General features: G+C 49.1%; 1 protein-coding gene across 1 annotated transcript in view; it reads right to left on the bottom strand.

Moving 5' to 3' along the window:
• The window catches only part of LOC119267974, a 6927-nt gene extending 4678 nt beyond the window's left edge, over window positions 1-2249 (bottom strand). Inside the window, exons 1-3 of the mRNA XM_037549443.1 lie at window positions 1672-2249; window positions 1409-1462; window positions 1096-1305 (exon numbers count right to left, since the gene is read on the bottom strand). Of these exons, the coding sequence (XP_037405340.1) occupies window positions 1096-1305; window positions 1409-1462; window positions 1672-2181 (774 nt within the window). The 5' untranslated portion in view covers window positions 2182-2249. The remainder of the gene's footprint in view (window positions 1-1095; window positions 1306-1408; window positions 1463-1671) is intronic.
• Between the last annotated feature and the right edge of the window lie 14461 nt (window positions 2250-16710).

Here is a 16710-nt window from a genome sequence, read left to right as displayed (position 1 = left end):
TCACTGGACATTGGAATCCAAGGTGGAGGAACGTGAAGACGATGCGATGTTTTTTCTTTCTTTCTCAATTTTAATATCACTCTTTATGCATTCATGGTTGTGTTTGTGTGTGTGTGTGTGTGTGTGGCTTGTGGGCTGGGGGTGGGGGGGGGGGCACATGTCAAACGGCGGTGATGTTCTCATTTCAAGTAACTAGATGCTGCCCCGCACGTTGTTGCGGAAATATTTTGCAAGATATTTTAATGTGATTAGTTGTAAAATGTTTGAAGTAATAATATAAAAAGCTAAAACTAAAAATGCATACAATTTATTATGTTTGATTACTATATAGTTGTAAAATGTTTATTAAATATATATAGGATAATAGAATGAAAATTCTCATGTATGTTTGCATGTACAGATGGGTCGGCAACAAAAAAAGGATTACAAGTTCACGAAACAACAAGTCAATGCAGGATGCGATTGATCACATTCATCGAATAGGTGGACAACATGACACCATTGGCGATGGTGGTGAAGAGAAGTGGCATAAAGGATGAGCCACTTGGGGTGTGCGAGGATCTGTTTCCCGTCGCAACGCACGGGCACACTTACTAGTAAATTACTTACAGTTGTATTTTATAATGTGTATGAAGCTAAGAAAGCAATAAGTGGTGAAAACTGAAAAGGCCTGCCAAACTCTAGTTTATTTTCTGAACAGAAGATTTGTATACGGATAAGTATGGAACAGAACCCAATAATAAGTTTAGGCTAGTCCGGAATGTCGTGAGAATGAATTGTCTAAAGTTACGAAACACCATTGACAGTATTTGCATATAAAAGTTGCCAAGAAGGGATTGAACTCAAGTCTCATTCTGAAACCTGAAACCAATATGGTAGCAATTTTGCTGCTAGTGCAGAAGCTGATGAAAATATCTCCATTCAGCAAACCAGAGCGAGTTAAGATTTCTCAATTGCAGGATACTTCCCCAAAAACATTAAATGAGTATTTAGAAAATGCTCAAAGATATTCTTGCCCGATACTTCCACAGCTATTTAGCAGACTAATGACGTTTGAAAATGGAACATCTGGAATGAAGATCAAAATAAGCTCACCTCAACCAAAAGTGACTTTGCTGTCATAATATTTGGTTCATCACAAAACTTGCTTCTTCGTTTGTCATAGCCCCTAGGGCAGCCATCAAGATCATGTGGAAAGGAGATCTCCTCATCGAAGTCTAGTAAGCCATATAACCGTAGTGTCTTTAGCATCTCCGAATATATCAACGAAAGCATTAGAGCTGATCCTGATCGGCATGTCAAAGTCTGTCAATTGTAGACAACAAAAACAACATTAGAATGGATAGACCACACACATGGCAATCACGTGAGATTACATACAAAGCGGAGAAGACAGGGTCAATCATACCGAGTGAAGATACATAGCCCGAGCATCTGATGCTACGTTTGTTCTTCGAAAGCCCTGAATGAAAAATTGCAACGTGGTAACATGTTAGCACATCAATTGATGGTACAACTGATAGATGGAACACACCATTCGGCATATAATTTAATGAAGGGCTTGAAATTGCATATTCAGAGTCTCAAATAGATACCAAAATGTGCCCATGGCATTTATGCCGATTTATCCCAAAATGTAACATGATCGCATCAATTTGACTGTCAAATTACCTTGTGGACGTAGAGGTAGCGGTCGAGGTGGTCGAAGAAGACCTCGGGCGGCGCGCCGGAGGGCGGGAGGAATCCCGCGGCGAGGAACCCGGTGGAAAGGTCGTCAAGGCGAGCAATGAAGGCGTCGACGGGCAGCGGCACGGAAGAGTGGGAGACGAGCGAGTCGTCCTCGGCCGCGATACAGAGCGCGGCCCGCGCGAGATCGGCGCCGCGGCTGATGGCGATGCTGGTCTCCGCGTTGAGCCTCGTGAGCCTCCCAATCTGCGTCGCGAACCCCTCCCTCGCCGCCCTAGCGTGATCAGTGACGACCCCCGCGGCCTCGAGCGAGTCGTGCAGCACCATCCGAGGTAGGAGACCTCCGCCGCTGTCATCCGCGTCGCCGGAGTTGGCACAGGCCCGGATAGTGTAGGAGGCTCTCCCCCGTCGCCTGCATACAGTCGAGGGGGAGGAGGGGAAGCCGTGGTGACGGCCGAGACCGGAGGGGGGAGCACACACCGCCGCGCAACTCATGGCGCACGGGGCGGCGAACTACGGGAGCTACTCAGGGGCAGCGTGAGGCGACGACTACAGGAAAGAAATATCTCGGCCTTTCACCTGCTTCTCTCGGCCGGGTAATCCACCACAATTTGCAATTTCAGAATCCAATTTTACGGAGAAATGGCCAAATTTGGATGTGAAAAAACGCGAACTTAAAAAGAATGGTTTAGAGCAGCTCTAGCAGAGTCGCTATATGACAGCCTCCCTAAAACGCAGCAACATATAATACCAAAGGCTTATGAGGCAAAGCGCAAATACAAAATTACTACAAAGCCAACTCCAACGCACGACCGCAAATGATATGAATTTTGTTCGGTTTCTGTCCGTTTGCATCGGTAAAACGGATACAACCGTCCGTTTGCGGTCACTTATCCATTGATGCGCTCAACCAACCGCCGCATTTCAAATGTTTGTCTGCATTATGAACTTAAATTTAAATAAAAAAGACATTACAATAAAAATGATACAGCACATCTTTGCGGAGCGTGCTCTCCTAGCGTGCTCCCCCCCACCCCTCGGCGTTGCCGGCCCCTGTGCCGACGGTGCGGCCGTGCCTCCGCCACCCGGCTGAGGTCTCCACCGGCCCTGTCTCGCTGCCGGCTGCCATGTCCCCTCGCAGCCCCGCCTCCTTGGAGAGGGTCGCCTTCTCGGACGTGGATTCCGCCCTCGGATCCCCGGCCCCATCGTTCGCCGATGTGGTCTCCTCCGGGCATTCAAGGCCTGCATCGCCGGCCCCGCCTCGCACCTCCTCGCCCATCAGACCTGCGCCGCCTACGCCGTCTGCCCCACCGCGTCCGCGCCTTCAATCCATTGTGGTGGTGGGTTAGGGCGGCCATGAACCCGCCGGGGCGGGCAGGCCTGCGGCTTCGCAGGGGGCCGTTTCACAGGAGTGGCGTGTGGTCCGCCGCAAGGGCAAGAAAGGGGCGCTGCTCCGACCCGCCAATAGCACCGACGCCATTACTACTCCACCATCCCCAACCACCGCCAGCCGCGACATTCATTCCAGCTCCACCTATAAGGCTGACCTCCATGGTAGGTGCTTTCGGTGTCTCAGCTCCTCTCAGAGAGTTGCCTCCTGCCGTAGTGAAGTCTGGTGCATCCACTGCCTCGTCCTCGGCCATACCACCCACCACTGCCCTTCTCGCCACCTTCCTCGCGTTCCGCTCTCCTCCCTCGACGAGCCGCGCCGCCGCCCCCCTCCCCCGCGGCTACCGGTCTCCTCCCGCATCGCTTTCCCGCAAGGTCACCCTAACCACGACCGCGCTCCTGTCCTTTCTCGGTTGGTCTTCCCACCGCCACCCCCATCTCCACCACCCGTGCCGCCTACCACAACCCCCCCTACCACCCCTCCGCCGGCCATGGAGATGGCCGCACGCTTCTCATACGGTCCGGCGAGGGGGAACCGCCACTGCCGCAAGACGGTGTGCCTGATCGAGGAGACCCAGGAGGCGCTGGACGAGGAGACGCGGCTGCGCGAGTCTGCCCTCGTGTTCACCGCCGTGGGCTCGCCAGCGTTGGTGCCCGCGGATGTCGCGGCGGCCGTTCGCGCCGAGTTCCCTGATGTGCCCACCAATGGCCTTCAGGTCTCCCTGATGCAGCCGGGCTCGTTCTTCATGCGCTTTGCTCATCGCCGGTGGTTCGACCTGGTGCGTGGCCACGATATGGTGCACGCCCACGGCACGCCCCTGCTGATCCGTCGGTGGAACCGGCTGACCTTCGCGACATCCGTCAAGTGCCGGTACAGCGTGCGGCTCTTCATCCAGGGCATCCCGCCGCATGAGCAGCGTCAACACCGCCCAAGACCTGCTTCCCGAATGCCTCTTCTACCAGGTGGCCATCGAATCCCTCGACAAGCTCGACATGTCCTACTTCGTCGCCCGGGCCTGGGTGGGCGACCCCGACGAGGTGCCGACGGAGACGGTGCTCACCGTCCGGCCAGGCACCCGCTGCTCCGACCCGCTGGCGCATGTCTCCCTCCCGCCCGGCTTTGGGCTCGATGGGGAGGAGGAGGAGGAGAACTGCGCCTGCACCGAGCACCTCCCCAGCAAGCTTCACTACCCGGTGCTCGTCCATGTCGACTCCATCACCTACTATCCTCCCCGCCCGGAGTACGCGGTCCGGCGTGATGGGGGCGATGAAGACGACGATGCGCCGCCGCCCGAAGACCTGCCGCACCCGTGGGAGCACGGGGTTCCCGACGACGTCACCAGGACCCGAACAGGTTTCGGCCTCTCGTTGGCTGAAAGGAGGGGCCGCCGCCGGAATGGTCGCCCCTACTCCGTCCACTACCGGCGGGTGCCCGGTGTATTGCAGCCCGAGGAGATCTATGGCAAGGCCGTCCGCGAGCTATCCTCTCCCGTCTTCGTGCCAGCGGACGCCGATGAGGGCTCCGGCGACAACTCCCATCTCGGCGGCGCGGCAGCGGCGGAGCCGCGCGAGGAGGGGGCGGTGGCCGAGCCAGCTACGTTGCATGCAGACGTCACGTCGTGCGCCCCACGCGTGGGGTCCCCGGTGCTGCCGGCCTCGGTGGTCCAACCGCTAGTGCGCGAGGACACGGGCGGGGCCCTGCCCCTGGTGGGCATGGGCCATCTGTCCCTGTCGCCTGGGGTGGCAGCCGACAGCGGGGTGCGGGCCACCACTTCCCCGCCAATGATAACTGCGGTTGCCTACACCCCTGCGGCATCGGATCTGTAGGCCGCAGTGCCCCCCTGCGTGTCCACCATGGTGGGGCCGCTGTCGGGTGGTCGGGCGAGCGGCTCGAGGCCCAACACAGATGGCCTCCTGTCCGCTGCCCTGCATGGCACGGCAACCGTGCTGGATGGACCGCTGACCAAGCCCAAGCATGCCCACGCTAGCGCTGGCATCCTGGACGCTACTCTGCATGGCGCGCCGACCCTGATGGATGGACCGCTGACTGCGCAACTGCATGCCCATGCCAGCGCTGCTGAAGAGGGGGGTCCCACTCAGGGTGGGGCCGAGGCGGTGGGCCCTGGTGGGGCTGTCGGTGGGGTGCCTGCCTTCCCCATCACCCACGAGCAGTCCACCAAGCTCTTCCTTGACCTGGTGGTTGCCCCCATCGAACCGGTTGTCCTCCAAGCTCCAAAAGCACCGTGTGGACGTCCACGCCGCCCGGTGAGGACGCCGGCGACGGCCACGAGGCGCAGCTACCGCCTGAACTGCAAGAAGAACCTCTTCCCTGCGGCTCAAGGGAACGTCATGGCACAGGCCCGTCGCCTTGTCATGTCCAAGTGCGGGCTCGCCATTCCGGAGCGTGGCGAGGTGGTGGAGCTACGCCTTGCCGAGTACCAGAGGATCTTCGACGAGCCCCTATCGCCTGTCCAGATAGAGGCACTCTCCGCGCTGGCCAGAGCGGGCAAGAATGTAGCGTCACCGGCTCCGGCGTCGTCTTAGGCTGCTGTGTCGGATGTTAGTCGATCTCGTTCCCTTATGGAAGACAACTGATTAGTTTGGAACGTCAGGGGTTTGAACAACCCAGCTAGGAGAGCTGTGGTTAAGGAGGTGGTGTATCGCAACAATGTATCCCTAGTTTGTTTGCAAGAAACGAAGCTATCATTCATCGATAGAGCTATGGTCGCACAGTGTTGTGGCAATGATTTCTCGGAGTTTGCATACCTACCCGCGGAGGGCACCAGAGGGGGCGTGTTGCTTGCATGGAAAGGAAACCACTACTCCCTGCCCGGCGTCACCATTCTCACACACGCCGTGGCTGTGACTGGATGCAACGCCAAGGGAGAGCAACTGGAGATCATCGGTGTATATGTCCCGTAGAACTGGGACGAGAAGGTGCAGTTTCTTCAAGAGCTCAGGCATACGGTGCAGAACTCGGTGTCAGCTGGGGTTGCCCTAGCCTTAGTCGGAGACTTCAACTTCATCATGCGGGCAGCTGACAAGAACAACTCCCGGATCAACCGTCGATGCATCACAACATTTAGGAGTTTTATTAACGAGTTGCAACTGAAGGACCTATACCTACATGGTCATAGGTACACATGGAGTAACGAGCAAGATCAAGCAACAATGGTGAAGCTAGACCGTATACTCATCAATGGAGCATTCGAGGAGCTGCTGCCCGACTGCATGTTGCAAGCTCTATCCTCAGAGATCTCGGACCACTGCCCTTTATTGCTCAATTGTGAGATAGCTTTTCGGCAGGCGCGATGCTTCAGATTCTAGAACCATTGGACCAAATTTGAGGGATTCGAGGAGGTGGTCTGTGCCGCTTGGCAGGGGGGGCCTACGGCCGGTGACCCCGTCGGCTAGTTTGCCGGCAGGCTCCAGGCCACGGCTACAGCGCTCCAACACTGGCAGACCAAGTTCTGCAACAACATCAAGCTCAAGGCGACCATCACGAGTGAGATCATTGCACAGCTCGACAGGGCTATGGACCAGAGGCCCCTCACGGCAGACGAAAGACAGTTTAGGGCCAACATGAAGATGTAGTGACTCGGATATGCCGCGCTGGACAGGGCTATCTGGCGGCAGAAATCGAGGGTTAGGGGGATAAAGGAAGGGGATGCAGGAGCTAACTTCTTCCGTGACAAAGCTACGACGCGGAGACATAAAAACTTCATCCCCAAGCTACAGGTGGACGGGGTTATAGTCACCGATCAGGAAACCAAGGTGAAGGCCTTCCATTCCTTATTCGAGCCTATCTTCGGGGCCAAGCAACCAAGGCCAAGGAGGCTGAACTTACAGGGGCTCAGTTATGAACGGATTGAGCTAGGTGACATGGATGCGCCCATCACCGAAGAGGAAATCATTGCCAACATAGCGGAGCTAGACGATAATAGAGCTCTCAGACCCGATGGATTCATGGGGCTATTTTACAAACGCTGCTGGCACATCATTAGGGCTGACCTAACTGCAGCCATCAGGGCAGTACAGACCACCACGATGACCCACCTCCGGCGCCTGAACCAAGCTACCATGATCCTACTTGCAAAGAGTGCCGACGCCGCCACCACGAAGGATTACAGGCCGATCAGTCTGGTTTGTAGCTTCGCCAAGCTGGTTACCAAAATCTTGGTGACAAGGCTACAGAGGAGGATGAATGATCTGGTTGGGCCTTGTCAGAACGCATTCATCAGAGGTAGGGCTATCCAAGACAACTTCTGTTTTGTCAGCGGCCTGGCCAAGGCCTTTCGACGATCCAAAACGCCTGCCCTAATGCTGAAACTTGACATCCAACGTGCTTTCGACACGGTATCCTGGGAGTTCCTTCTTGAGCTGCTAATTGCAAGGGGTTTTGGGAGAGTGTTCACCAACTGCCTGGCTGCGCTCCTCAGTACAGCATCCACGAGAATCCTAGTCAATGGCGAGCTCTCCGACAGGATTGACCTTATGAAGGGCCTCAGGCAGGGCGATCCTCTTTCCCCACTGTTGTTTGTTTTGGTGATGGACTACCTAGCAAAACTAATTGACAAGGCAGCGAACCTGGGAATTCTGGGCCCTATGGGAGACCAAATATTGCCTTTCTGGACATCTCTATACGCAGACGACGCAGTGCTGTTCATCAACCCTTGCCGGCGTGAGATTGTCGCCGTAAGCCAGATCTTAGGGCTGTTCAGCGATGCCACGGGCTTGCACACGAACCTCGCAAAGTCATCCGTATCGCCCATCTGCTGCGAGGGAATGGACCTGCAGGAGTTGCTCCAAGACTTGAACTGCCCGATCAAGCATTTTCCGTGCACCTACCTCGGCATGCCCCTGACAGATTCAAAGCTGAAGAAGAATGACCTCCAACCAATATGTGACAAACTAGTTTGCAGAATGAAGGGATGGAAGTTAGCCTTGCTTACCATGGACGCGAGACTGGACCTGGTCAAAACGGTACTCTCGGCCATGCCGATCTTCCAGATGATCGCGTTGATCATGCCAACTTGGCTTGCGAAGCTGATAGACAAGGTGCGGCGTGGTTTTCTCTGGGAGGGCACCGAGGCGACAGCGGGGGGCAAGTGTTTGGTCAACTGGAGAACTATTTGTAGGCCCAAGGAGCTCGGCGGGCTCGGCATCACCAATGTGCTGGCACATAGTAGGGCATTGCAGATGAGGTGGCTCTGGCACTCCTGGACCGATGGCATCAAGGCTTGGGACGGGCTACAACTACCAATTGACCGCACTGTCATAGCCCTTTTCAATGCCTCGGTCGACTTCCAGCTTGGCAATGGTGAGCGGATACTCTTCTGGAAGGAGCCATGGTTCAAAGGTATCTGCCTCCAACATGCTTTCCCGGTGCTGTTCGAGCATTGCACTAGGAAGAACTTAACGGTCGCCCAAGCGCTTGTGGAAGGCAGATGGATGAGACACCTCAAGCAACACCTACCGCTACAGGCAACCAGAGAGTTCTTGGCACTATGGGAAGGGATCAGCGGCACTGTCCTATTGACGACGCATGACCAAGTGCGGTGGAGATGGACCTCCGACGGGATTTACACGGCCCGGTCGGCATACCTGATCCAGTTTGAGGGATGCACCAGGAGTGGCTTCGCTGACTTTATCTGGAACACAAACGCGCCTGGCAAGTGCAAACTGTTTGCGTGGTTGGCAATGCTTGGGCGTTGCAACACTGCCGACGTTCTAGCCAAGAAGGGTTGGCCACATAATGCAACCTGCTCTTTCTGTGACGGACCAATGGAAGATGCCATTCACCTGCTGGCAACATGCCCGTTCATGCCGCAGATTTGGCATGCCGTCCTCCGCTGGTGCGGTCTACCTCAGGAGCTCGCCCCATGCCCAGCCACAGAATCCCTGTCACAATGGGCTGAGCCCACAACCTCTATGCGTCCGGCGGTGCAAAGCAAGAAGTGGAGTGCCTTGGTACAACTAGTCTGGTGGTCAACTTGGAATGAACGCAACGCTAGAATCTTCCGGAACCAGCAATCATCAGCACACACAGTGGTCGACAAGATGATTGAGGAGGCAAACGTGTGGCGAACTGCTGGACGAGGCAATGCCAGCTCCTTGCTGAACAGACCCATGGAACCGATTAAGGAATTGCGCTAGATCAGGGCTAGTACTGGTGTAGGAGTGGCCATTATTGCATGTTCGATCTGTACATCGCTTGTAACTATTCTCCTCTAACCCCCCCATATATCAATGAAAAGCTGCTCTCAGCCTTTTTGTCAAAAAAATATACATATTACATTAGCTTAAAAAGTCCACGAAAATCACGACTGAACATTCAAATTAAACTTGAAATTAAAAAAACTGAAACTAGAAACCCTAGATTGGGCCACCACTACCTTGCTGGCCGTCTTCGTTCGCCGTTGTCCTCGTCATCATCATCCATGGTGAGGTCAATGTATGGCGGTGGCTGCCAAAGGTGGGCGGCGACCTCGCTGGTGGCTGCCAAAGAAGGGCACGCAACGCCTCAGGTGGTTGCCAAAGAGGAGCGGGCCACATCTGTTGTGGTTGTGCGGGGCTAGTGATGTAACACCCATGATGCGGCTATATCTCCCACGTGTCGAGGCACGACTTAGAGGCATAACCGCATGGTGGTTTAGTCGCAAGTGGGGTAATCTTCACACAATCCCATGTATTTAATAAAAAAGGGATAAAGAGTTGAGAGTGGATTTTTGGAACCCGGGTGTATTGGAGGACCTTATTTTAAATACTTTGAAAATCACATTTAATGTTTCAAAAAATTCTGAAAAAAAATTCTACGTTGATCATATGGATGTATATTACACATGTGTAAAGTTTGGTGATGAAATAAGTAAATAGGCGACCTATATAAAAATGACAAAATGGTGATTTCCAAATAGTGAATAATGCATGCACTGTTCATCTTTCCAAAACCATGATTTTGTCATTTTTGTGTAACTCACATGGTTACTTATTTCAGCATCAAAATTTGCACATGTGTAATATACATTCATATAAACATGTTGATTTGTTTTCAGAATTTTTAAAACTTCAAAAAAGCATTTTGGCACAGTTCAAAAAATAGGGCTCCAATGCACCTGGGTTCCAAAGTGACTTTTTGTAAAGAGTTGGCTTACAATCGGCACTTCACACAAATAACAGATTAAACATACATCATCTAGAGTACAATCAAGGTCTGACTACGGAACCAGAATAAAAGAAGATAACCCCAAATGTTAGACCCTCGATCGTCCCAACTGGGCTCCTCTACTGCTCATCCGGAAAAGAAACGTAGTAACGGCCCGAATCCTCGTCGAACTCCCACTTGAGTTTGGTAGCATCACCTGCACTGGTATCCTCGGCACCTGCACCTGTTTGGAAATATCCGTGAGTCACGAGGACTCAGCAATCTCACACCTGCGAGATCAAGACTATTTAAGCTTATGGGTAGGAAAGGGTAGTGAGTTGGAGTTGCAGCAAGCACTAAGCATATATGGTGGCTAACATACGCAAATAGAGCAAGAAGAGAAGCAACGCACGGTCGAGAAACTAGAAGTGATCAAGAAGTGATCCTGAAAACTACTTACGTTCAAGCATAACACAAGACCGTGTTCTTTTCCCGGACTCCGCCGAAAAGAGACCATCACGGCTACACACGTTTGATTCATTTTAATTAAGTTAAGTGTCAAGTTCTCTACAACTGGATATTAACAATTTCCCATCTGCCACATAACCGCAGGCACGACTTTCGAAAGTTCAAACCCTGCAGGGGTGTCCCAACTTAGCCCATCACAAGCTCTCATGGTCAACGAAGGATGTTCCTTCTCCCGAGAAGACCCGATCAGTCTCGAAATCCCGGTTACAAGACATTTCGACAATGGTAAAATAAGACCAGCAAAGACGCCCGATGTGTCGACAATCCCGATAGGAGTCGCACGTATCTCGTTCTCAGGACACACCAGATAGGTCAAGCTACGAGTAAAACCAGCCTTCAAGTTGCCCTGAGGTGGCCCCGCAGGTTGCCCGGTTTGGACCAACACTTAGAGAAGCACTGGCCCGGGGGTTTAAAATAAAGATGACCCTCGGGTTAATTACTCCCAAGGGAAAGATATAGGTTGTTAGGCAAATGTAAAACCAAGGTTGGGCCTTGCTGGAGGAGTTTTATTCAAAGCGAACTGTCAAGGGGTTCCCATAACACCCAACCACGTAAGGAACGCAAAATCAAGGAACATAACACCGGTATGACAGAAAATAAGGCGGCAAGAGTGGAACAAAACACCAGGCATAAGGCCGAGCCTTCCACCCTTTACCAAGTATATAGATGCATTAATTAAATAAGAGATATTATGATATTCCAACATATCCATGTTCCAACATGGAACAAACTTCAACTTCACCTGCAACTAGCAACGCTATAAGATGGGCTGAGCAAAAGCGGTAACATAGCCAAACAACGGTTTGCTAGGAAGGTGGGTTAAAGGTTTGACATGGCAATATGGGAGGCATGATAAAACAAGTGGTAGGTAGCGCGACATAGCGATAGAGCGAACAACTAGCAAGCAAATATAGAAGTGATTTCGAGGGTATGGTCATCTTGCCTGAGATCCCGTAAGGAAGAAGAATGAGTCCAAGAAGTAGACGACCCAACGTAGTCGAACGAATCCTCACAACTCCGGAACGAAACCGAAGGTAATGAAAGAAGCAACCCGAAAAGAAGCAAGCAACATAGTAAACAACCATCACATAAACATGGCATGATGCACAATCAAGTATGATTCATGTCCGGTTTAAAAAGGCATGTCATGGCAAAGTGCACAAGCAAAACTACAAGTTAAGTGGAACTCAATATGCAACGAGTTGCATATTGACAAAACACCACATTTGAATTATTTAGTTCTCTCTTGTTTATGTACTCAACAAAATTCAATGTTGTTAAACATGGCAAGAGGGTGAAGCATAATAAAACTACCTAACTAGGCAAATTTAAATGAGGCCGGAAATAACAAACAACAATTTCGGAAAATCCTCATATGCAATTTATGGAATTTGTACCGTTCTTCCCTAAACATAATTTTAGAGTTGTTAAACATGCAAAGTACTGCCACCAAGTTAATCTATGCATTTTTCTACCCCATTTACATATAAAATTTATTACAAATCGAGCTACGGTTAATTAGTTATGAGATAAATCATTTTTAACATGGCATTTACGCAAATTAAAACAAACAGCAAGTTTAAACATTTCAAACATGCATAAAAGTTGTATATTATGAATCTAGATGAAAATCTAAGCATTTTTCATATATAAAGTTTTTGCATAAGATGCACGGTTGTGAAGTTATTAAATGCATGAAGACTAGGGACTTTTCTGTAAAAACTACAGTCTCTGGAAAAATGCTAAATTCGCAGATCTGGGAAAATGATACGGGCCGAAACTGGAGGGCTGGCCCATCAAGAGGGAAAAACAGAGGGGCGCTGGGGTGAGGGTTCTCACCCTCGGCCAAGATCTGGCCCGCTCGGTGGAAGAGAGGCTGACGGGGCTGGCCGGGCGCGCTGGGCCTTGCTGGATCTGGGCCACGCGCAGGGCAGGGGTCAACGCCGGCGTGCGGCGGCAGCGGCCGAACTCCGGCAAGGGCGGCGTATGCGGAAACGGCGACGGGCGCGTCCGGCGAGGTCGGGATCGCGTCGTAGGGCCCTGGATCCGGCGGAGGAGTGCTTGACGACGCCAGCACGGAGTTTGGACGCGGCGCGGGCGAAGGTTGACTTCGGCGGAACTCCGACGGAGGCGCGTGATACGTCTCCAACGTATCTATAATTTTCGATTGCTCCATGCTATATTATCTACTGTTTTGGGCATTATTGGGCTTTATTTTCCACTTTTATATTATTTTTGGGACTAACCTATTAACCGGAGGCCCAGCCCAGATTTGTTGTTTTATGCCTATTTCAGCGTTTCGAAGAAAAGGAATATCAAACGGAGTCGAAACGGAACGAAATCAACTGGAGAAGTTATTTTTGGAACGAAAGCCACCCGATGGACTTGGACCCCACGTCAAGGAAGGAAGGAGGAGCTCACGAGGATAGGGGGCGCGCCCCCCTGCCTCGTGGGGCCTTCGTGGCTCCCCTGACGTGCTTCTTCTGCCTATATAACTCCATATACCCTAAAACTTCCAGAATGCACAATAGATCGGGAGTTCCGCCGCCAGAAGCCTCCGTAGCCACCGAAAACCAATCTAGACCCGTTCCGGCACCCTGCCGGAGGGGGCAATCCCTCTCCGATGGCCATCTTCATCATCCTGGTGCTCTCCATGACGAGGAGGGAGTAGTTCTCCCTCGGGGCTGAGGGTATGTACCAGTAGCTATGTGTTTGATTTCTCTCTCTCTCTCTCTCTCTCTCTCTCTCTCTCTCTCGTGTTCTTGATTTGGCACAATCTTGATGTATCACGAGCTTTGCTATTATAGTTGGATCTTATGTTTCTCCTCCCCCTCTTCTCTCTTGTAATGAATTGAGTTTTCCCCTTGAAGTAATCTTATCAGATTGAGTCTTTAAAGATTTGAGAACACTTGATTTGTGTCTTGCCGTGGATATCTGTGGTGACAATGGGATATCACGTGATTCACTTGATGTATGTTTTGGTGATCAACTTGCGGGTTCCGCCCATGAACCTATGCATAGGGGTTGGCACACGTTTTCGTCGTGATTCTCCGGTAGGAACTTTGGGGCACTCTTCGAGGTCCTTTTTGTCGGTTGAATAGATGAATCTGAGATTGTGTGATGCATATCGTATAATCATACCCACGGATACTTGAGGTGACATTGGAGTATCTAGGTGACATTAGGGTTTTGGTTGATTTGTATCTTAAGGTGTTATTCTAGTACGAACTCTAGGGCTGTTTGTGACACTTATAGGAATAGCCCAACGGATTGATTGGAAAGAATAACTTTGAGGTGGTTTCGTACCCTACCATAATCTCTTCGTTCATTCTCCGCTATTAGTGACTTTGGAGTGACTCTTTGTTGCATGTTGAGGGATAGTTATGTGATCCAATTATGCTAGTATTGTTGAGAGGACTTACACTAGCGAAAGTATAAACCCTAGGCCCTATTTCCTATCATTGCAATACCGTTTACGCTCACTTTTATCACTTGCTACCTTGCTGTTTTTATAATTTCAGATTACAAGTACTATTATCTACTATCCATATTGCACTTGTATCACCATCTAGTTTCGCCGAACTAGTGCACCTATACAATTTACCATTGTATTGGGCGTGTTGGGGACACAAGAGACTCTTTGTTATTTGGTTGCAGGGTTGCTTGAGAGAGACCATCTTCATCCTACACCTCCTACGGATTGATAAACCTTAGGTCATCCACTTGAGGGAAATTTTCTACTGTCCTACAAACCTCTGCACTTGGAGGCCCAACAACGTCTACAAGAAGAAGGTTGTGTAGTAGACATCAAGCTCTTTTCTAGCGCCGTCGCCGGGGAGGTTAGCGCTTGAAGGTATATCTTTAGATCTTGCAATCGAGTCTTTTAGTTTCTTGTTTTATCACTAGTTTAGTTTATAAAACAAAACTATAAAAAAATGGAATTGAGTTTGTCTCATACGCTTCACCTTTTTAATATCTTTCGTGAGTATGATGGAAAGGATAATTGTGCTCAAGTGCTAGAAGAAGAAATCTATAAAATGTTTGGCACTAAATCTTTGAATGATGAGCATGATTGCAATGTTGTTAGTACGAATTCTTTGAATATCCATGATGCTAATGATGATTGCACTAGTTATGATGAAAATGTCTCCTATAAACATGTCAATTTTTGTTGAGTGCATTGGGTTTGTAAGTACACACCAAATAGGGAAGATAGATATTGCAAGAGGCATAAGTACTTAGAAACTAAATTGTTGCAAGAAGAGCTAGATGAATGTGCTGAAAATTTAAGATATCTTACCCATACTTGCGAAGTTTGCAATGAACATGGTCATTTAAATATCAAATGCAAATCGTTTCATGACCGTATCGTGTCCAAAAACTGTGGTGACTTGATTTCCCTTGCACATCATAATGAACTTAGTTTGCTCTTGGGTTATGAAGAAATGAAATGTATAACTGAGGGTATTCCAAAATTTAATCTCGATAAACTCCTTGGTTTTGATCTAGAGAAGATTTATATGTATTGTGCGGTGAATTTCATTGACAATCCTTATATTGCCAATTACATAAAGAAAAGAAAAGAAATAGAAGATGGAGAGAATACTAATGAAAGGGAAGAGACTTCCCAATATCCTCCTATTATTTCTTATGATGAATCAGGTAACGAGGAGGAGCCTCCTATTCAACCAATCTCATTAATAAGGAGCTCCAAAAAGAGGATTGAACCCACACATGATGTGGTGAAGAAGAAGAAAAGAAAAAGGAAGAGAGGTAAAAAGATATCTCTCCCAAATAATGCTGCTCCTATTACTATTGTTCCTCATGAAAATATAATTAAGGAAGATAATGATACTTCTTATGATCTTGAAAATCTTTTTGGCACTTGCTTGGAAGGATATAATAATTGCTATACTATCGGTGCTATCTATACTATTAATGATGAGAGTGATTATGCTTATGATATGAAAAGGCCCAAGCTTGGGGAAGCTATGTTTGATGAGGATGACATATTTGAGAATATATTTGCTGCAATTAATGTTTGTCCCAAGCTTGGGGAAGCTATGGTTAATGAAGATGATATTTTTAGTCCCCCAAGTTTTGATATGCAAGTTTATAATGATGGTAGCATGCCTCCTACTTATGATGATTATCGTGATGATACTTATGTTATAAAAAGTAGTGATTATATTTATAAAACTTGTCATGATTATGATTACCATTTTTCTAAACATTACTCTTTTAATGTGGAAACAATTTATAGTATTCAACTCTCTTATGATACTCCCACTATTCCGATTAAGAAGAATTTTGCTTATGTGGAGAGTAATAAAATTTCTATGCTTGTAGATCATGAAAAGAATGCTTTAGATGCTGGTTATATTGTTGAATTCATTCATGATGCTACTGAATATTATTATAAGGGAGGAATATATGCTTGTAGGAATTGCAATAATATCAAGTTTCCTCTCTATGTGCTTAAAGCTTTGAAGTTATGCTTGTTTTACCCTCCTACGCTAGTTGATTATTGTTCCCAGAAGTTGTTTTCTCAAAAAATCCCTATGCATAGGAAGTGGGTTAGACTTAAAATGTGCTAGTCATATTCTTCATGATGCTTTTTTTATGTTACAATTCTTATCTTTTATGTGAGCATCATTGAAATCATCATGCCTAGCTAGGGGCGTTAAACAATAGCGCTTGTTGGGAGGCAACCCAACTTTATTTTTGTTCCTGTTTAGTAATAAATAATTCATCTAGCCTCTGTTTAGATGTGGTTTTATGTGTTTAATTAGTGTTTGTGCCAAGTAGAACCTTTGGGAAGACTTTGGGAAAGTCTTGTTGATCATGCTGTAAAAAACAGAAACTTTAGCGCTCACAAGAATTGCTGCCATTTTTATTTGCAGAGTAATATTTAGTTAATTCTTTTTGAAGATTATTAATAGATAAATTCCTCAGGTCCAGAA

This window comes from Triticum dicoccoides, chromosome 3A (assembly GCF_002162155.2).
Source record: "Triticum dicoccoides isolate Atlit2015 ecotype Zavitan chromosome 3A, WEW_v2.0, whole genome shotgun sequence".
Classification (NCBI taxonomy): Eukaryota; Viridiplantae; Streptophyta; class Magnoliopsida; order Poales; family Poaceae; genus Triticum; species Triticum dicoccoides.
Note: the sequence above shows the minus strand (reverse complement) of the source record. Positions and strands in the feature narration are given on the sequence as shown.